Genomic DNA, 21,574 nt, shown 5'->3' with positions numbered 1-21,574 from the left:
AACACATTATATAAATGAAAAATTAAACAAAAAAAAAAAGGTCGAATGTTGCATATTAAAAAAAAAAACCATATTTTTATAAATAGTTTCAAAACAACAATATTTTTATAAATAGTTTTTAAAACAATAATATTATTTTAATTTTCTCCTATAAAATTGTAAAAATATCATTAAAAATGTCAACATAGGGGTGTAATCGTAACGATCATATATGAGTAGTCTCTGCAATTTCTTCCAAATTTTAAAAATAAAAATAATGAATAAACAATAAAATAATAATAATAATAACAAACCGTCTCTTTCATTCTCCCGCTCGCCAAACCCTCAGTGCCTCGAAGCCTCCGTAACTTCCTCTCGAATCCTCTCTGCAACTTCTTCCATCTCAGGTATTTTCTCTCCTCTCTTCTCTTTCCTTTTTCTTCATCTTCTTTTCTTTTCCTCCTGCTTCCATTTTTCCTTTCTTTCCTTTCTGTTTCAACCCATTTCTCAGAATCTGCAAAACAGAACCCCCATCGTCACCCTTTTCGAGATAGGGCAACTTTAATCTTTTCTTCTAATGGAGGTCTCTCCTCCCTTTAAAACTCGCATACCCACTTCTTAAAACTTTGATTTTCTCTGCTGACATTGTGGTGAACAATATATAAAGCGATCCCTAGTGGGGCCTTTTTACACCTGCAAAAAGATATTGGTGTATACCCCTGATTTTCTTTTTTATTACTTTAATGATTCTTGCATGAATGTTCTATGTATCCTGATTGTTTCTGTTCCCCTCTATGTGGGATTTCTTGCAAACCTTTTTACTGGAGAACTCGATCTTATAAAGACTTTTTTCTTCTGGGACTGCAGTTTGTTCTCATGATGTTTACTGGAGATAATTTGCATCTGATTTTTTTCCCATTGTGCCTAATTAGTTTAAATAATAATTAGCATCTTCTTTTGGCACTTGTTGGACCTTGAAACCAAGGAACTTTTAGTGAATGATTATTGAATTTATGTTCTGCTTCTGTGGCACAAGATTACTGCTCTCTAACATTGTAAATGTGATCTTGTTTCATTTTCAATTGTTATTGAAATTTCTTAAAGGGGCAGGCGTTGGGAGTGTGAAGGGCTCTTTTGGTGCTAATTTTTACGTTAATTGTCAAATGTTATGCTATTCGTTTGATAGTCCATGCCCTTCAAGCTATAATCTAACAATAGAATACGATCAATCTGCATTGATACTTCTTAGCAACCAAGGTTTTCCATTTTATTTTCTCTACTTACCTAATAGCTATCTAGGGCTGTTTTGAAATAGTCTAGCATAAGATTGTGGTTGTCTACCAGCGTGGGAAATTTTGAAAGACAAATCTAAAACAGGTTACTAATAGCATTGAATTATTATATGGTTTGGAGTGATGGTAAGAAGCTACTAATATGGATATAATTAGGGTAACTTAAGCCCTTGGGACACCTTGTGTAAGAATGAGAAGTATTTTTACCCCATTGTTTGATGTGTGTGTTACTAGGTCAAAAGTGGATTTGAATTAAAAAAATATTTGATAGCATTTTTTGAAGTCCGCTTACACAAACAGTGCTTTTCAAGTGCTTCTAAAAGTGCTCATAAAACAATTACTCCACCTAAAAGACATTCCAAATTCACACCGTTAAGACTATTAGAGATATTATTTGGATATTAGGAGAGCATATATTTCAATAGTAGAGAGTTGGTAAGTTATGAGAATTTATCAGCAATTGGGTAGTTATGGGAACTTTTAGTAAGGTATGCCCTTTTTTACTTTTCTTTTTGGAGAACAGTAAGGGATAGGGTAGGAATTTGGACCGTGGACCTTTAAAGAAGTTACTGGTGCCTTAACCATTGAGCTATGCTCATGTCCTTGTTTTTTTTTAATAAATAATCGTGTAGGAAAAAGTCGATAGAGGCCAACATAAATAGTAAAGACCTGGAGAGAATGAATTCAAACCATGGTGGTGTCATACCTAGGATACACAAGGGAGGAAATGGATGACTGCTCAACTCTTTCCAGTTGTAGGGATGATTCTTTTGCTGACTAGCTTGAGATAAATAAGAGGATGTTTTAAGGATAAGGAGAACTCTTGGGTGGAGGTTTGAACCTTGGTTAGGTTCAATACCTCCTTTCCAATCTCCATTACCAAGGCATTCTGGGGTGGTCCTATTCTTTTGAATCCGCTTTTTCTTTTTAGTTGTGTAGTTTGTTTGTTTTAAAACAAAACACTGGAAACAATATTCATATCAAATGCACGTAGACAATAAGCTATTAATCAATCTATGAAGCCTTTATTCTCTAGAGAGAGATCAGTGATAGCAGGTAATTTTCTCCGCGTAAAGTTAATGAAAACAATACTTGTATTTCAATTATTCTAGATGTATTTGGTATTAAATGCTAATCGCTATGTTTATTTTCCTGTGTCGATATCATTTCCAGGTTAATCGTTCTCCTGGACTATTGTGGCTCTATGGGTAAAGGACGTGTTCGTGGCATGAAGTTAGGACCGACCTCCACCATAGTGTTCAAGTCTACACCACGTCAATTTACGGAGATTGAGATTCATAATGAGGCCAATATGGAAGATTACCAAAATGTAGATGCTAGACTTTCGATATTAGAATTGAAAATGGCCAATATGATTTCAATCTTGGAACAAAATGGTTTCATGCAATCCAATAATCCGACTGCTGCACATACAAATGGTGATTTGCCATACTGTATCTACAAGAATCCTGGACGTGTTTGTAGCATGAGATTACAACCTACATCGACTCAAGTGTTCAGATCTATCTCACATCGGAATATCCGTAACGAGGCTCGTATGGATCAAAATGTAGATACTAGACTTTCAATATTAGAGGCTCAAATGACCAAAGTAGTTGCAATTTTACGACGAAATGGTCTCATGCAAGGCAACATGTGAGCAAGACCAACCACAAACCTTTCAAGAAAGGTACGACTCATTTTATGTTTTATAGTCTTGTTCTTTCCTAACTTAAGTTAATCATTATTATCATGATTATTTATTGTTAGAAACAGGGAGTTAACACACTAATGATGCTCAAGTTCGTGAAGTCAACTCAGCATCTTTCATAATTTTTAGTTGTTTGTAATGGCGAAAAGGATTTGATTTCCTAACTTTAGAGTTAAATATTGTTATTGTGTTTGTTTTTCTTTTTTTGGATGATATCAAGTATGTATTAGAGTATGCTTCTATTTTCAACCCTTTTTTGTGTTGAAACCTCATTGATGGTAGTATTAGTGTGCACATGTATGTATAGATTTGCATTTACAAAATTCCTTGTGCTTTTAATGTTTCGATAATATTAAAAAAAAAAGGTTGATAGGAGGATGGCTTATGCTTCAATTTTAGTTCATGTATTTTGAATAAAATTTTAAAATATCACTCGGTGTATTAATTGCGTCCGAAGTTGTTAGTAGTATTTATCCAATTTTGAAGGAAAAAAATTAAACTAAATTTAAGATTTATAGTGATTATGGTTCTAAGTCTTTTGAGATTTATCTTTAGAACAATATCTACTTTAATATACACTAAAATTAAAACTAGAATGTTATTCTTTAGAAATGACTATTGATACTTCTTTAAAATTGACGATATGGATTTTATCCATAAAAGTATATATATATGTATATCTTTTTTTTCCCTCTGAAAACATAGGTTCATATTCACCAAGACTTCACATCTCCCACAATGAAATTGACAAACAATGATTGTCACTTTTTTTTTTTTTACTGTCTTTTCAATCTTTGATATACAACGAAGTTAAAATGAGAAGTGTACTATTTAGAAATGGCTAATGTTCTTATTTAAAGTTATGAAAAATTGACTAAAAAATTACCAAAAAATTTCCATAACACAATAATATGTTGGAGAGGTTTTTTATTATTATTATTATTTTTTATAACTGAGGACAAGGTTCATATTCATCAAAACTTAACATCCCAAAATTGAAATTGATAAATGATGATCGTCACTCAATTTTTTCACCACATGCTTTCGATTTTTGTTGGTATTGACGGCTTCTATTTAGGGATTATCTTGAAATTTGGCCTCACTTTTCAATCTGCTCGATTTTTTGCTTTCTCTTATGTCATCATCTAGTGAATTTACCACTTTAACCTTTCCTCTTTTTTTTCTTTTCCTTTCTTTCTTTTGCAAAAAAAAAAATTTGTTCCCGTTTTTTCTACTTTTCTTCTTCTTTTTTTCTGGTGATTTTTTCTATTTATGACGTCCTTTGTATTTCCAGCAATTTTCCTTTTTTCTTTTCCGACAATTTATGTTTATATCGCTTTTTTTTCTTCGTTTTTCTAGAGAGATTTTATTCTTATCCTCTTTTCTTCAATTGCCCTCCTTTTTTGGTGATTTATTCTATTTATGTCGACATCTTCTTTTTCTCGAATCAAAGATGTAAGTTGGAACGTGAATCAAAATGAGAGGAAGAAGCGAGAGTGAAAATTCAAATGAAGGGAAAAAACCTACAAATTTGATGAGGAAGAAACGAGAGAAAGAATTCAAAATAAGAGGAATAAAACAAGGAAAAATGGAGAGTGCATCGTGAATTCGGGAACGAGAGGAAAAAACGAGAAATCTGGATTGTGTTTGACCACGCGTGCGTGTTGGGGTTAAAACAATGTTTTCACACATTACTGATGTAAGTAGAAAGATAAATTTCGAGTGTTTTTCAAAGTAAGATAATAAAAACCATCTATACAAAATTTGCTTCAATTATATGTTTTCACAGACGACTGATGTAAGTAGAGAACCACACGTTGTGATATTTTGGTTAACGTTAGCATTTTAAACTTTGTTTAACCATGCCAAGACGACATGTCGACGTATGTGACGACAAATGGAACCATAGGCATTTTAACCCCACAGGATGGAGTGAAGAACTGAAAAATAAAAATCAAGAAGAAGACAGATTGTGGAGAAGGAGAACCAGAAACCCATTCCACCATAGAAATTCTCTCTCTATAACTTCCCCTGAACTCCAACCTTCTTCAATCATCACCTCCCAATTTCTCCGCCTCATGTTCACCACCACCCCCGTCCATGGCCGGCACATCCACTTCCTTCTCCCGCCATCTCATCAAATCCACCGTCTCCGACCTCGCCAGAACAATCCGCACTGCCGCCCCCTTTCATCGCGTTCCTTTCGCTACCAAGACTCCCAATAACCCCCTTTCCTCTTCCGACGACCTCGCTCAAGGCCCCTCTTGCATATTCGTCGGCCCCATCGAGACCGCCACTCAAGAAACCCTCGAATCTCTCTACCTTCAGGTTCTGGATTACTCTGCCGCCTTGCGCTCTCTGTATCTCTCTCTTTCTCTTCTCCCTCTTTGACCTGTGTTCTTCTTCTGCTCTTTGTTTTAGGCTAGGGATGCGTATTACAGTGGCCAACCGCTGATCCTCGATGATATGTTCGATAGAGTCGAGGTAAGCTCGCGATGGGAAAACAAATTCTTCACGACTCCTGTTTCTTTTCTTACTTTGTTCTTACTTTTTAATAAATATTTGTTTGAATCAGTTGAAACTGAGGTGGTATGGTTCAAAATCTGTGGTCAAATATCCTCGTTGCAGTCTTAGACGGCAATCCACATATTCAGATGCTGAGGTGATTCTTCTTCTCATTTCTGTCTTTCTTTCTGCTAGGGTTCTGGCAATTTCGTTCTTATGGTTCAGCTGTTTAGGAATGTAACCCTATAAATGAGGTCTTTGATCGTTTTGATTCTAAGCACAGACACACTTGCTGATACATACAATAACATACCAATTTTCTAAAAAGAAATTAGGATATGGATACGTTGGGATACTTTTTAAAAGAAAAAATCTAGGTTAATGTGAATAATCGAGTGAGTTATTTTTTGAGTGACTTGGTAGGAATTCAGGAGTGAAGATTAATATTACATGATTCTATGATTTGGTTTTTTATTTTTCTCTTTTAATTTTGGGTTCGGTAGTGAGCTTTTTAACTAGGTTACTTACTTTGAGAAAAGGCCGGGCATTCCCTATATTTTAAAAAAATAATAATAATAAACAGATATGCAAAATCCCGTATCAGATATGTATCTGAGAAGTATTATTGTTACTGGATATATATCCGATATTGCCGTGCATGAAGTATCTGGGTTGTATAATTTTGATTTCATATAAATATTCAATGTTGTTTTTGCTTCATTTGAATATTCAATGACATGCATGTAGGGCAGGAAGATCTATCACAGGTTCTGGCATTAGCAGGCATATGGTTGGTGTTTCTGGCACTTGGCTGTTCAGCATGTCTTGTTCCTTTAATCTGCACGGCTGACTTAGTTTTCAAGGATCCACTCAGTTTAGGACTTTCCTATAACAGCCATGGATCTGCATTTGAATTTCTTTCTGCTATAAATGCCATCCTCTTCATGGCATTTGGGTCTCTGATTGGCTACCCAATTGCTACAGCTTCTGGTAAAAAATGGTTGCTTGTTGATTTTGCAATTCAATATATACACTGAAGAATGTCTTAATACAAGTCTAACGGATATTAATGTGGTACTCTTATGCCTCTCATATTCAAGATTATGCTTGCTTATTTCAGACTATTTACTGCCTTTTGGCTATTGCTGCAGTGGGAGTACTTCAGGGCTTATGGAGAAATGATTTGGTGGCACTAAAAGGAGCCTGCCCAAATTGTGGAGAAGAAGTATGTTAATCTATCAATAACTTATACCGGCACTATTGTTTCGAATGACTTGTGAAACGTTCTTTTATGTTTTTCTCCCCCGCATTACCATAATTTATGGATGAATACTAGTTTCTTTCCAGTATAATCCTATGTCAAAGGGAAAAGAATCTGTTCAACATATTTTTACATGTTTAAATTACTCCATCTTTTAGGTGTTTGCATTTGTAAGATCAGATCGTGCCAATGGCTCTCCTCATAGATCAGACTGTCATGTATGTGAATGTTTGTTGGAATTCCGGATCAAGTTTGAGGTAACTTACTTGGCTTTTGTTTAATACCAAGCCGAATTATTAGTTGAAGAAACTCCAATCAACTAATACTTCATTTTTCCTAACTAATACGAGCTGAAAATGATCATCATGCAATTATCCGATGAGCATTTTTCTGATTAGTATCCCCTTCCTCCTTAAATTTCTATCATATACATGATTCATATGTCCTGCAAATGAAGCTCATATGATACGAACTACTATCCTAATCTGTTTCCGTTTTCCCTACCTCCAAGTTAGTGGCTTGACCTGTCTTTTAAGTTCATGAAGGAAACTCTTCTGAACAGAAAGACGCATTAATCTGGGGTTGGTATTGTGCAGAAATTGAGTTCAAGACTTGGTCGACAATGGGTTTACGGGCGTATCTACCTTGTAAGGGGTAAAAGCCGGCACCAAAGATTGCTGTAGGATCTCAACTCTCAACTGTAAGAGCAACTTGTCTATATGTAGTGACATGACTCTTTTCCAGTCTTCATCTTGCTTGCAATGTAACAGTGTAATAATATGCAATGAGGTCTTGTAGCTGTACCATTTTAGACATATAGTGCCAGCTAGATGATTAAAAGTTAAGTTAGCTGCTGCCAGTAGTTGATAATGTTTCAACATCTTCATCCCATGGGGTTTGCAACTTGCATTTTCCATTTGTAATGTGTGTCTTGCTCCCCCAGCCAAGAACTGACCAATCAGCTTGATAGTATACTTGTGGGAAATTCTAGAAAATTTATAATGTTCTCATCTAGATTGATTGTTTATAGTCACATTATGTGAAATATGGCCAATTATTTAGGGTTTTAGGAATAATGTTGTTTAAGAAGTAACTTCTAAAGTAGAGTGGTTTTGAAGGTAATGACAAAATAATGTAATTTTGGCCAAGTGGCATATTCTTACTGCAGCGAATGTGAGTTTGATTCCAATAATTTTGTCACTTGGCTAAAATTATCTATTTTGTTATTAATTTAAAAAACAACTCCATTTTAGAAATGGTTTTTTTATAAGCTGTACTATACCTAAAGCTAAGTCCCCATCATCAAAGCTTTCAAATGGCTATGTTTTATGCCAATATTCCTATTTTTTATTTTTATTTTTTTGGTTTATCATTTATTGATTCTTCTTTTCCTTTTTTTCAAAGAAAGAACTGGATGTGCTTGTAAATTGTTCCATTTTTGTTCTTTCTAACCTTTGAAGAAAATGATGTATTGATGTGTAAGTTGAGAAACAAATTTTAAAATAATACTTCTATTTTTGTTTTGGAAACTGGAAATAAAAAACATGAGTCAAGAATATTATCAGACTATGCTTCATAATTTTTCATGGTTTCTTTTTATAGGGAAATGTTGATTACTTGTGATAGAATGCTTGCACCCCCTTGCTAAGACTAATTTCAATGTCAATTGAGTTTACATCCAAAACTAAGGTAGTCCTTTTTTATTTATTAAATTAAGTTGGGGTCTGTTTGGATCAAAATTATTTCAAAAAATTTATTTTTATTTAAACACTTTGATAAAACTAATTAAAATACATTTGAAAAGTAAAATAACTTTTCAAAATGATTTATTTTCTAAATTAAATACTTACGAGATGTATTTCAAATATTTAACTTAAATTAACAAATGGATTTAGTATCTATGGTTATATTATTAGAACAAGAGGTGATTTATTTACTTCAATACAGCTTATTTATCTTTCAAGCACCCATCTAAAAATTCCGATGGACAGATGTAAAATAATTTACATCACTTGGTAACTTGAACTACAGTGGTTTTTTTATTACATATTTGGAATGGAGGATATGAACCACAGATCTCTTGGCCTTCCATGTATATGGATGTTAGTTGAATTAAGTTTTTGTTAGCTGAAGTACTATCTATCAAGATCAAGATTGTTCATTTTAAAAGTAGAAAATTAACTTCCATTTAATAATCATTTGGTTTTTAAGAATTAAACTTATTTTCTCTTAATTTTTTTTTACCATAAATTGCATCTTTCTTTTTTATTCTTTTCTTTTAGAAGGAAAAAAAAAAGTTGAAACTATCCTTATTTTAGTTTTTAAAATTTAGCTTGGTTTTTTAAAAACATATGGAAAAAGTAGATGAAAATGTAAGAAATTTAAGGGTCATTTATTTTTTGGGAATGTAGATAATCAGAGTTATATATATTAGAAATTATAGATGTCCGACATCTTTAGATTATCATGTCTATTTTTTAGGAATATTTTTACCGCTATCTGAAAATATTTTGATAACTGTTTGTTTCGTAGGATTTCTATTGGTAGTAATTGAAATTTACATACAATTTTTAAAAAGTCCTTACGACTATTTATTACTTTATAATTAATATGATATAATTTGAACTTATATAACATATTTGTTTTTTATCAATTTAAATTCCTTTTAAAATTAATACAATTTATATTATTTTTAGATGTAATTTTTCTAAAAAAAATAATATATCGTTATTTAAGATTTTTTATAAAATCAATATTAATTTAAATTTAAATTTGAATATATTGCTAAAAAAATAATAAGAATTACAATATAACTAAAAATATATGATATACATGGTTGACATTATTTATATTAAATATATAATGCAAATGAAGATATATATATATATATAAAGACAAAAAAAGTGAAATGAAAATGCCCTCAACAATACAATACTGCAAATAATCCAAATACCCACTCCATGAAAATCTAGGATCCCACGAAACAAACCACCCTTGAAATGGTTATTTATAAACTTAACTTTTATATATATATATATATATAGGCCTCTAAAATTAATTATAAATTTTATTTGGTAACTTAAAAAAAAAAAAATTAAGTCAATCCTTACACCCTTAAATTTCTTGCTTTTTTATATACATTTTATCAATATTTTTAAAAATCAAGCCAAATTTTGAAACTACAAAAAATAGTTTTTAAAAACTTGGTTTCTTTTTAAATTTTAGCTAAGAATTCAACTCTTTTATTTAAAAAAAAATATGCAAACCATGGTAAGAAATTGAAAGAAAATGGACTTAATTTTTTTTTTTTAAAAAAAAAAAAACTATTGACCTAAGTTATTTACCATGACCCCCTACATTCATAACAACATTTTTAAAAGATATGTTGACAATGCATTGAGGAATATAATAATCTCGGAGTTAGAGAAAACATATAAAAAGTTCATAGGTAAAAAGCAAAGCAACAATCAAATTCCATATCAGATATCAGAAAGAAAATCTTTAGCTAGAAGAATATAATGAAGAGACCAGAAAATTATACAACAGATAACATTTTAAAAATGAAGGCTAAATTACTTCTTCCGTCCTTGTTGTTTAAAACTAAAATCCAACTCCCTCAGATTTGATTTGATTCTCTTCAACATGATGCCAGCTCCTAGACCATGTGCCAATTCTTAAAATATTGCCATCTCCAGATCTTGCCAACTAGAGAAAGTTCCATACAAGAACAAGATGCTAATGAAACTTTTACAAGTGTAGGAACGAAAAAAGAAACAAATAATTGCATCGGTTTCAAGGTTCAACGAATAAAGGTGAGACCCTTAACTTCGACCTTTTGGTCAATAGCATATGTCTTAATCAGATGAGACAGAAAATTGCATTCCTTTGAACATTTTATTATTTTAAGATTGTGGATTTAACCATCAATAATAACAACTAAAATTTGGTTACTTGTAATCCTAATGAAATTAATCCACTTCTGAAAGTGTTTTCTCTCCTTAACAGCATACTGCACAATCACTAATAAAAACGGCAAGCAACAATGGCGACCAACCTCTCCAACAGTTCGCCCGAGCTTGAGAACGATGACAAAACCATTATCAGAAATGTCCCAAGCTATAAATGAGGGTCCACATAAGCTGAACAGAAGAGGCAAAGGAAATTCAGCATTTCAACTAACTAAATCGGAATATAATTTATTAGAAGACTTCGATTACCAGAAACAAAGTTATGGAAGCAAACAGCCCTTCCTGGAGGAGAACTCCATGGCCGCCAAATTCTTCTTCGTCTACCTTCAAAATCATTGCATAATATCCATATACCATCGTGGTTGATATCACCAAGAATCTGAAAATGGGACCAAACTCACAAAAATATCTCAAGTCTTCTAAGTGAAAGAAAAGAAATGTTTAATGGAGAGAACTAAAAAAAATGCATAAAGAACTGACTCCATTTGTCCATAGCTGTCTAAACCCAAATGTCTGCAATGATGGAATTTCATCACATTTTAGTACTGTGCATAATAAATATGTAAATATGCTATTTCAGACGATGATATTACAAGACAATCAAATTTTCTATTATGTCTCAAGAGGAAGGCAAGGAGCAATGCATTTATGGATTGGACTAAAGATCCATTTTAATGGACTGACTGACTTAATGAAAAAGATTTAGAGGTGAAAAGAATGTGTGAATAGTTAATGAAAGTAAAAGTAAACAACAACCACTCATAGACCAACCCAATTCCAAAAAATTAACAGATCTAAAATGGTTAAAATCATTTTTGTCATTTTTGTCAAAAGTGTAAAATTAAATACCCGAATAACTTTCGAGTGATGAAAGGAGTTTTGGAGTGGCTCTAAACTTAACAAAAGTGATTTTAACCATTTCAAAATTACTCCCAAACATGCACATAGCAGTTTGATAGTTTTTTAGAAACATTTTCAAAATTTTCACAATGTTTGGTTTTAAAGCACTTAAAAACATTTTACAATTTTCACAATGTTTGGTTTTAAAGCACTTAAAAACATTTTACAGTGCTTGGAGTGACTTAATGATTAGTATGCTTTTCAGAAGTGACAGTAGGGGAAAGTTTCATTCAAAAACACTCTACCCACCAAAAGAGATTATAAACGCATCTATGCCTAAGAAAGGAATAAAAAATGGAAACTTACAAGATGAACCAAATTCCTCCAACCAGAGGTATGGAACCCCAAAGCAGCCCACATACAAGAGCAACTGATTGTCTCATCCAATGCAAGACATCTCCTAGTTGATCCTGCATTGAGAACAGAACAGAATTGTGTTATAGAAAATATTCAAGCCAAAGGCCAAAGCACAACTTTAATAACAAAAAAAAGTTCCATTCAATTCAATTGAGATACCAACCATCATAAACCTTCCCATCCATGGCTTCCCTGTCCCCTAACTGTATCTTTTAGTACTATAAGGATTTGGAGATAGTCATTAACACATACTATATATCACTGAACTATGCTCGTTTTGGCCCCTTTCCCCTTCCTTTATCAAAAGAATGGCATTCAATAACTTTTAGTACAACAACAATGGCAAGGATGGAGGATGGAACCTCCGACTTCAAGAGAGAGTACATGCCAATTCTTAGCTCAGCTTGGCGAATCAATAACAGACTAGGAAACTCAATTTTCATAAGAATACACACTAGATAATGGATAAACTATCTCAATTCGTTAAACTTGATTGGTAAAGCACAAATTTCACTAGTTAGAAACTAAAATTCACACAGCAGAACGAGCAAGAGCTTGAACCAAACCAATAAAGACTTCAGTTCCAAAAACCCCACAAAACAGAGAAAATTATTAGGATTTCCATTGGGCTAAAAGTGAAGTAAAGAATTCGAAGAAAGTTAAGTTTATAAAAACCTTATCCCATGAAGTCTCTGGATCGAACAATTTAGCCAATTTGAACGGCGGCAAGTGACCGTTCTGATGCTGCAACTGAGAATTGACCTTGGTCGATTTCCCGTCCTTCATGCCGACTGATCAGAAATCGAAAAATTGGGTAGAGATACCCAGTGAAGAATATGCAGAGAGAAGACGGGAAGATACTACTGCCAACTAGGGTTTTCGAAAAACAAGAACGGCCATGAGATTGAGGGAATTGAATAAACAAATTCAGGAGACGGCTTTCTGTAGATCTCTCTCCATTTTTAAATTTCTTAAATTTTGATGAAATCCGATCCCAGTCTGAAGTGGGAAATTGTAGTTTTTGTTTCTTATGAAAAATTATTGGTCGGCAAAATCTCTCTCTAAAACTTGAAGAACCTTTTGCTGCTTTGATCGCATAGCCGCCGCCAGCCTTTTGTTCTTCTCTTTATCGACATGTCGTTGATATCCCCATTATCGCCCCCTGTTTTTTTTTTTAGTTTTTAATCTAGTATACACTTTCATCTATATTTTTCAATCTAATCCTTATACTTTAAAATTAATAACAATTTAATCCCTATTATAGAAATTAGTGTTAAGATTTAATGAGATTTCTTACATAAATAAATCGATAAACTAGTTAGAGACTCAATATTTTTATGCAATACAAAATCTACATCATAAAATAATAAAAATTGACATCTAATTTTGATAAGTTTATATGCGTTAGGGACTAAATTGTTACGAATTTAAAAGTACAATAATTAAATTGTTACATACAAAAGTTCGAGAACTAAACTATCACAATTAGATGTGATAGGTACATACAAAAGGCTCGAGTCGTTAGCAACAGCAAGGTAGGGTGTTTTCTACCACTCGACGTGAGGCCGAGAAGTCAAGCACAGTGGTGACAGGTACGCTTTCCATTTTGGGGCACCATGCTTTAGTTTTGTTTGACTCTGGTTCTTCGCACTTGTAAGGCATGCCATGTTAGATTCAGAACCTTTGCCCTTTGCAATGTCTATCTCCACTCCATTAGGAGAGATCATGTTAGCCACAAAAAAGATAAAAGCATGTCAGGTAGAGGTAGCAAATCACGCATTAGATGTGACCTTAATAATTTTATATATGCGTAATTTTGATGTGATTTTGGGTATGGATTGGTTAATTTCTAATCATGCCAGCATAGATTGTTCCCGTAAGGAGATCATCTTTAACCCTCCTACAAAAGCTAGTTTTAAGTATAAAGGGGTTGAGACTATGGTCCTACCTAAAGTGATTTCAACATTAAAGGCTAGTAGACTGTTTGACCAAGGAGCCTGGGGCTTTATGGCCAGTGTGGTTGACACTAGAGGGGCTGAAGTCACCTTGACTTCAGAGCCAGTAGTGAGAGATTTTCCAGACGTTTTCCCAGAGGATCTTTCTGGACTACCCCTACAGCGGGAGATAGATTTTGCTATTGAGTTGGAGCCAGGCACGACCCCTATTTTAAAGGCTCCATACAGGATGGCACCAGCAGGGTTGAGGGAACTGAAGGTCCAATTGTAGAAGTTGTTGGACAAGGGTTTCATAAGCCCTAACGTGTCACCATGGGGTGCACTTGTTTTGTTTGTGAAAAAGAAGGATGGATCGTTACATCTGTGCATTGATTACGGAGAGCTGAACAAGGTGACCGTCAAGAAAAAGTATCCCCTCCCTAGGATTGATGACTTGTTCGACCAGTTGTAGGGAACTAAGGTATTCTCAAAGATTGATCTCCGGTCAGGATACAATCAGCTAAGAATAAAGAACAGTGGCATACCTAAGATAGCTTTTCGTTCGAGATATGAGCATTATGAGTTCATAGTGATGTCGTTCGGACTAACAAATGCCCCAATAGTGTTCATGGATTTGATGAATAAGGTGTTCAAGGAATTCCTCGACAACTTCGTGATTGTTTTTATTGACGACATCTTGGTTTATTCCAAGACATAGGCCAAACATGAGGAGCATTTGCGGAAAGTTTTGGAGACGTTGAGGGCCAATAAGCTGTATGCTAAGTTTTCTAAATGTGAGTTTTGGTTGAGGCGAGTGTTCTTTCTAGGGCATGTCATGTCGAAGGAAAGTGTGTCTATGGATCCTGCAAAGATTGAGGCAGTTACGAGTTGGGCTCGTCCAACCACAGCCAGTGAGGTGCGCAGTTTTCTGGGGTTAGCTGGCTACTATAGACGATTTGTAAAGGACTTCTCTTGCATAGCCGCCCCATTGACTCAGTGACCCGAAAGAGAGCACTTTCGTTTGAAATGAGACTTGTGAGAACAGTTTCCAAGATCTCAAGCAGAAGTTGGTTTCAGCCCCAGTTCTTATAGTACCAGATGGATCAGGTGGTTTTGTCATTTACAGTGACGTGTCCAAGAAGGGGTTGGGAGGCGTATTGATGCACGGCAGAATAGTTGCTTACGCTTCACATCAGCTAAAGAAGCATGAACATAATTATCCCACACACGACTTAGAGTTAGCAGCAGTAGTTTTTGCTCTTAAGATCTGAAGACACTACTTATATGGAGAGAATATACAAATCTTCACCGACCACAAGAGTTTAAAGTACTTTTTCACTCAGAAGAAGTTGAACATGAAGCAAAGGAGGTGGCTAGCGCTGGTGAAGGATTATGATTGCGAAATTTTGTACCACCCAGGGAAGGCGAATGTAGTGGCAGATGCCCTAAGCAGAAAAGTGACACATTCATCAGCCTTCATTACTAGACAGACTCATTTGTGCAAGTAGCTAGAACGGGCAGAAATTGCAGTAGCAGTGGAGAAGGTCATGACACAATTAGTGCAGTTGTCAGTGCGACCGAGTCTAAGGCAGAGGATTATTGATGCGTAGCGTTGTGACCCTTATCTAAAGGAAAGAGTTCGTAAGGCCAGGATGGCGAATTCTCAGTATCAGCGGAAGGTGGTCTCCTCTATCAGGGACGTTTGTGCATGCCAGTAGATAATGATATTAAGAATGAGTTGTTGTTAGAGGCTCATAGTTCCTTATTTTCGATTCACTCTGGTACCACCAAGATGTATCAAGACTTGAAACGTTATTACTGGTGGAATGATATGAAAAGAGAGGTTGTGGAGTTCATCAGTAAGTGCTTGGTGTGCCAGCAGGTGAAAGTCCTGAGGCAGAAGCCAGCAGGCTTGTTACAGCCACTGAGTGTGCCAGAATGGAAGTGGGAGCATGTGTCTATGGACTTCATCGTGGGTTTGCCATGGACAGTCAAAGGTTTCACGGTGATTTGGGTTGTGATAGACAGACTTACAAAATTAGTACATTTCATACCTGGGAGGTCTACCTTTTCAGTAAATAAGTAGGCACATATATACATGAAGGAGGTAGTGAGATTGCACGGAGTGCCTGTGTCCATCGTGTCCGACAAAGACCCTTGTTTCACGTCTAACTTTTGGAAGAGTCTTCAGGCAGCTTTGAGAACCTAGTTGGATTTCAGTACAGCTTTTTACCCACAGACTGATGGGCAGACTGAGCGATTGAATCAGATATTGGAAGACATGTTGCGTGCCTGTGCCATAGAGTTTTCAGGAAGTTGGGATACTCACTTGCATCTGATGGAGTTTGCTTATAATAATAGCTACCAGTCCACTATTGGGATGTCGCCATTTGAGGCCCTTTATGGGAAGAGTTGCAGGTCCCCTGTGTGTTGGGATGAGGTAGGAGAGAGGGAATTGCTAAGACCCGAACTAGTGCAAACCACAAATGAGGCAATACAGAAGATCGGGGCTCGTATGCAAACAGCTCTTCTGAGACGTAAGGACCTGGAATTTGAGACTGTTGTTAAAGTGTTCTTAAAAGTGGCACCCATGAAAGGTATTATGAGGTTTGGCAAGAAAGGGAATTTGAGCCCGAGATTCATTGGACCTTTCGAGGTCTTGGAACGAGTGGGCCCCATAGCTTACTGTCTGGCATTGCCCCCAGCACTGTCTTCAGTTCATAATGTTGGGTTTTATGTCCTAAATACTCGCAATTTGTAAAATGATAAATATTTTCTATTATCAATATACTTATTATTGATCTCATAAATTGTATGAAAGTCTAAATCCAATAAACTAAGACCCATGACTATTGTATGAGTACTTGAACTTTATGTGGAGACATAAGAGTGGATCAGGTTCGAGTAAATAGTCAAAATGATCTATGGTACATGAATGAGGTTGGGTACCTTATTCTGATAACACCATTGGATGTGACCTACTCTGTAGTTGTTACAAAGAGTTGTAAAGTGCTACATACGATGTGATCCTAATTCGTACATGTTATGACATGAGGAGTGGGGGCGTCTTATGCGATGAGTTTGCATAAGATCAGGACCAAGAAATAAGTCACTCTTACTTTATAACGCTGTTTACTGTTTAAGACTGACTATTTCACCTAAATGACCTAGGTAACTCGATCTTAATCTTGAGCTAACTATGAACTCTTGTTTATTCGGGATTGCCCTTAGATTTTCATAGTTGAGGGTTGGCTCAACAGCGGCTCAATAAGACTCCCATTTCAGGGGTAAGACCGGATAGATAGTTGGGGACATAGGGTGCAAGACGGAGCTCACGCCTACCCGATTTAGGGATAGGAGAAAGGTTGTTCTCTCAAGTACTGAATCCAGGTCTTGAACAAGCGGCCTCACTCTCTCACTGGGCTGAGAGAGTTTGGTTTGGTGATTGGATCACAAACCAGTTTTTCATTAGAGGATCAGTAGGCACTTGAGGAATAAGACGTAATCTTGGGGGTAAAACAGATATTTGACCCAGCCGTTATTACGAACAACCTGTGAAGGGTCGACTTGCTGATTATGGTTAAATCATGTAGACATGATATATCTACAGTGAGGGGAGTGCAACTATGGACTTTAGTGGAATGACCCATTAGTTAACGAATGGAGATTAATCTGGTCTAATGAGTTTAGCCAATTAATCTCCGATCGTTGGAGCCTATGATCTGTAGGTCCGCGAGGTCCCCCTACTAGCTCGTAACGGACTAGCTCTAGAATAGCGTGATAAGTTAATTTGAAACGTTCAAATTAGAATTAAGGGAATTAGTAATTATATGAGATATAATTATGTTTAATTTTAGAATTAAACGGAATAGGAGAATTTATATATTTAAATATATAAAGATGAATATGTGTTAAAATTAATTTAATATTTGATATTAAATTAATTAAGTTTTATTTAATAATTAATTCATGAAATTAATTATTTTTTTCTTTTTTAAAATCAAATAGATTTTTAGATAAAATTGGAAAATTAGAAAACAAAAACACAAAATGGGAAAATGAATTTTTCCATTATTCATCTTTCAAGTAGCTCACACATGAAGCAACATCTTGGCCTTGTCTTCTCCAAGCGTGTGCTACAACTCATGCAACTCTTCTCTTTGTATGTTGATCTACAATATAATGAAGAGATTGGAGTGAAAATCGGGCATGTAATCTATAGAGTTTTGAGAGAAAAACTGGTTTGAAGAAAGAGGTTCTTCAACAAGGTTGCAACAGTGAGCTTTTCTCCTTTATCCCTTGATTCAAGCTTGTTTTAAGTCCCACAACTCAATCTAGAGCATCAAAAGAATAGTGGGGAAGATCTTGAGGTGGTTTACAACAAGATATGGAGAAGATTGCAGCTGGTGAATGAGCTTTGAAAAAGTTCTACAAGAGGTATGTCTTGAAACTCACTTTTTCTGCAAAAGCATGCTTTATATTATGCCAAAATTAGTGAACTTGAGTGCTTAGATGATCCTTGTGCTTCCGCTGCTGTTGATACAATCTTACACATAATTTCTTCCATGTTTCGATGCTGAGGAATTATGTGACAGACCCATCCCATGTAGTTGACTTCGAACCCTTACAGTTGAATGACAACTTGAGCTACGAGGAGAAACCTGTAGAGATCCCCGCCAAAGAAGTAAAGACATTGCGCCGCTGGGAAATTGCGTTTGTGAAAGTCCTATGGCAGAATCACCAGTTCAAGGAGGCTACCTGGGAGCGAGAGGATGAGATAAAGACCCAGTACCCGGAGCTTTTTCAGGAATGAACTTTGAGGACGAAAGTTCTTTGAAGAGGGGAGAATGTAACACCCCTCATTTTTTTAGTAATAATGTAATTTCAGTAATTTTTTTTTATTATTGAAGAGCATTTTTGGAATTTTGGACTTCAAGTATAATTGCGAAAATTTAATTGTTGACGTGAAATTCTTCAATTTTGAAATTAATGGCAGAAATTAATTTCATTTTGGAAAGGAAAGAAATTTAATAAAATAAAGTGGAATAAGGAAAAGAATAAAATAAAGTTTATTTTATTTCTTTTTTAGTTTTATTATTATTATTATAAAAACAAAATTTCCCTTCTCCTTTTCACTGCCGCACGCCCCCCCTCTATTTTCGTTTTTCCCGTCGTTCACGTGCCTTAGTAACCGCCTCAACTCCCGCCGTTCAGACCAAGCCGCACGCTGTCATCAACGTCGTCAAGCCATCTTCTCGTACCGTCGACTAAGCCAGCATCATCCAACCGTCGATCTGTTCGCCCAGCTCTCACGCTAGCTCGCTGTCGAGTGGAGTCGTCCCATCCGTTCGCTCGCGCCAGATCCACCCAGCCGTTCCTAATTGACGTCGCGTCGGATTCTGCCAGCCCTGAAGCAGACCGTTCATGCGCCAGATCGATCGCGCGTCCGTCTGCTCCAGTACGCTGTTCGTCCAGTCAGCGTCGATCATTTCTTCCGTTCCATCCACGCCCTCTGTTCGTCGTCCGCCACCACCGCCGTCGTTGGGTTTTCGCTAGATCTGGTAGTTTTGGGTAAGATCGGTTGAGTTTTGAAGGTTCTTGTTTGCCCATTAAATTTTGGTTTTCCTTTTGGTTGATACCTATTATATTTAAAATTTAGATCCAAGATTGGAGTACTTTGGAGTGCGTAACGTGCTATCCAACGGATTCGAGTTCGTTCGGCAAGTAGTTTGGTAAGTGTTGTGATCCTTGTTGTTGGTTGTTGGACACCTATTGATTATTGTACTAAAGAATGGTTTAATTTTAAGTATTTTGAAGGTTCCAAGTCATCGTCCATTGAGTTTTAAAATATGCTAAGAGGAGATTTTGGAGTCGAAATCTTGCGAGTGTTTGTTGATCAAGTTTCGTTTGGGTAAGTTAATTGGTGATCATTGGATTAAATTTGTATGTTTGGGTCCTAGTTTCAAAGACTGAAATTTAGTATTATGTCTGTATTAGGGGACTTAATTCAGGATTTATTTTGTTGGAGATCATTAGCTTGGATTAAGCTCTGAATTTAACTTTGAAGTAAGTAATCTTACTATACTGGAACTGCCCACGGGCCAGGCACTAGATGTAGTTAGTATGATAGAACGATGGCATGATAAACTGATAATTTAGTATAACCGATGTATGTTCTTGATTGAGGATCTGAAAGATTTATTTGTGCACATAGATACTTGAATGCTAGCATGAGATGATATGTGATTCCATGAGGTTGTATGTGATCTGTGGATATTGAGGTATGTATATATGTTTTAGAACCATGATGTTGAGGATATACGTATGTCATAGAACCATATTGTGATAATTATGATGTCGAGACTATGATAGTGATTTTACTGATTAGTTAGAATGCCCACTAGAGATTGTGCTTCCTTCGGGATTCACCAGAGGTAGTCGGCATATTTAGCTACAATAGGATAGAAATCAGTTTTTTTTCCCATGTATGTTGTGTCCCATGAGGACTAGGACGGTTTATATGTTCCACCAGAGGTAAGCATCTAGAAGACATAGATGTCTAACCTGACCCCAGTAGTGGGATTACTTACTGAGTATTTTATACTCATTCTTTCTCATGTTGTTGTTTCAGGTAAATTAGGGATGCACCGACGATGGACAAGCAGAATTCGTGATCGAGTCACTGAGACTAGTTTTATGCTTCCGCTTATGAGACTTAGATTTCCTTTCACGTTTTGCTAAATTTTTAGTTGTGATGTTTGAAACCTATTATTAAGAATTTTTTTTTCAGACTTATTTATTAACATTTATGATTTATGGGTACCCAATTGTTATTTAAAAATTCGCATTTAATAAGGGACTTTGAACTTATCTTATTTATTAACATTTATTTCATCATAAAAGAGTGTCGCTTAAAGTTCCATGCATGCATGTATATAGTAACGACCTAACTTAAGTCATAGGGGGTCGGGTCGTTACAAGGAAGGTAGCCTATTGGTGGTGTTTAAGAAATCCCAAAGGAGAATTAGCCATTTCGTCTAAGTCATCAAACCAAAGTCAGTTTTTGTTTCCCTTTCTTTGTAGGCTTTATTTTTAAGCATGCTTAACCTAGGATTTTCTCTGTAGGTTTAATTTTGTTAAATCTTTATGATATTCTGTATTTCCCAGTGTACTGGTATTTCATTTTCTAAATCAATTTTGAGAAAAGGTCTTGATATTTTCTGTTGCGCTAGGGTTTTTATCCCTACAATTATCTCTCGACGCATAATAATAGAGCATCGGAAGATCTGTCCAATATGCCGACATGTGTTCTATGACATCAGTAGGAAGCAAAACTCTTGATGCTTGCGTTACGGCATTGGGAAATGTCGTTTCACCTGACGATCTAACCACCAACCCTTAGTTTTAGCATCAAGATATATTTTTTTTCTTGTAGTGATTATCTTTTTCTATTCCCATTTTATTTTTCGAACTCTTAATTTCTCTCAAACCCTCTTAAATTTATTTTTAATGGTTATTAATTTCCTATTAATGATTAATTGTTGTATTTGTAATTTACCAACAAATTTTAATTCTTTTAAAAAAATAATTATCTATTAATAATAATTTAATATTGAATGTTATATATATATATTTTTATTATTCTTCAAGTAACCATTTTGTTTATT

At 35.2% G+C, this 21,574-nt stretch overlaps 2 protein-coding genes and 2 long non-coding RNA genes across 10 annotated transcripts; 3 read left to right on the top strand and 1 right to left on the bottom strand.

Moving 5' to 3' along the window:
• The first annotated feature begins 258 nt into the window (after window positions 1-258).
• LOC120082939 (uncharacterized) lies at window positions 259-3,305 on the top strand. 2 transcript variants are annotated; one of them, XR_005483334.2, is made up of 2 exons: window positions 259-386; window positions 2,445-3,305. It is a non-coding gene; the product is annotated as an uncharacterized LOC120082939 (long non-coding RNA). The 2 variants fall into 2 exon arrangements; XR_016531348.1 differs by lacking the exon at window positions 259-386 and adding an exon at window positions 423-562.
• A 1,552-nt stretch (window positions 3,306-4,857) lies between these two features.
• LOC120082938 (PGR5-like A protein) lies at window positions 4,858-7,762 on the top strand. Its single transcript, XM_039038374.2, has 7 exons — window positions 4,858-5,310; window positions 5,404-5,466; window positions 5,558-5,644; window positions 6,240-6,477; window positions 6,639-6,712; window positions 6,907-7,005; window positions 7,345-7,762. The coding sequence occupies exons 1-7, from the start codon at window positions 5,083-5,085 to the stop codon at window positions 7,429-7,431; spliced, it is 876 nt and encodes a 291-aa protein (XP_038894302.1). The 5' UTR covers window positions 4,858-5,082; the 3' UTR covers window positions 7,432-7,762.
• Window positions 7,763-10,197: 2,435 nt separating this feature from the next.
• On the bottom strand, window positions 10,198-13,162 carry LOC120083785 (uncharacterized). 3 transcript variants are annotated; one of them, XM_039039656.2, is made up of 6 exons: window positions 12,649-13,127; window positions 11,923-12,026; window positions 11,197-11,229; window positions 10,966-11,095; window positions 10,803-10,887; window positions 10,198-10,453 (listed from the first exon to the last, which is right to left on the bottom strand). In XM_039039656.2, the coding sequence occupies exons 1-5, from the start codon at window positions 12,757-12,759 to the stop codon at window positions 10,849-10,851; spliced, it is 417 nt and encodes a 138-aa protein (XP_038895584.1). In that variant the 5' UTR covers window positions 12,760-13,127; the 3' UTR covers window positions 10,198-10,453; window positions 10,803-10,848. The 3 variants fall into 3 exon arrangements, with proteins under 3 accessions (XP_038895584.1, XP_090172493.1, XP_038895585.1); XM_090316367.1 differs by lacking the exon at window positions 11,197-11,229; XM_039039657.2 differs by lacking the exons at window positions 10,198-10,453; window positions 11,197-11,229 and having other exon boundaries at window positions 10,612-10,887; window positions 12,649-13,162.
• Window positions 13,163-18,994: 5,832 nt separating this feature from the next.
• LOC120082506 (uncharacterized) lies at window positions 18,995-20,762 on the top strand. 4 transcript variants are annotated; one of them, XR_005483193.2, is made up of 5 exons: window positions 19,007-19,478; window positions 19,567-19,639; window positions 19,725-19,818; window positions 19,905-19,973; window positions 20,539-20,762. It is a non-coding gene; the product is annotated as an uncharacterized LOC120082506 (long non-coding RNA). The 4 variants fall into 4 exon arrangements; XR_005483192.2 differs by having other exon boundaries at window positions 19,033-19,478; window positions 19,715-19,818; XR_005483195.2 differs by lacking the exon at window positions 19,905-19,973 and having other exon boundaries at window positions 18,995-19,478.
• Window positions 20,763-21,574: the final 812 nt, after the last annotated feature.

This window comes from Benincasa hispida, chromosome 8 (genome assembly GCF_027475165.1).
Source record: "Benincasa hispida cultivar pf3 chromosome 8, pf3_genome.v1.1, whole genome shotgun sequence".
NCBI classification, from domain to species: domain Eukaryota; kingdom Viridiplantae; phylum Streptophyta; class Magnoliopsida; order Cucurbitales; family Cucurbitaceae; genus Benincasa; species Benincasa hispida.
The sequence above is the reverse complement of the archived record's forward strand: the minus strand, read 5'-3'. Positions and strand labels throughout refer to the sequence as shown.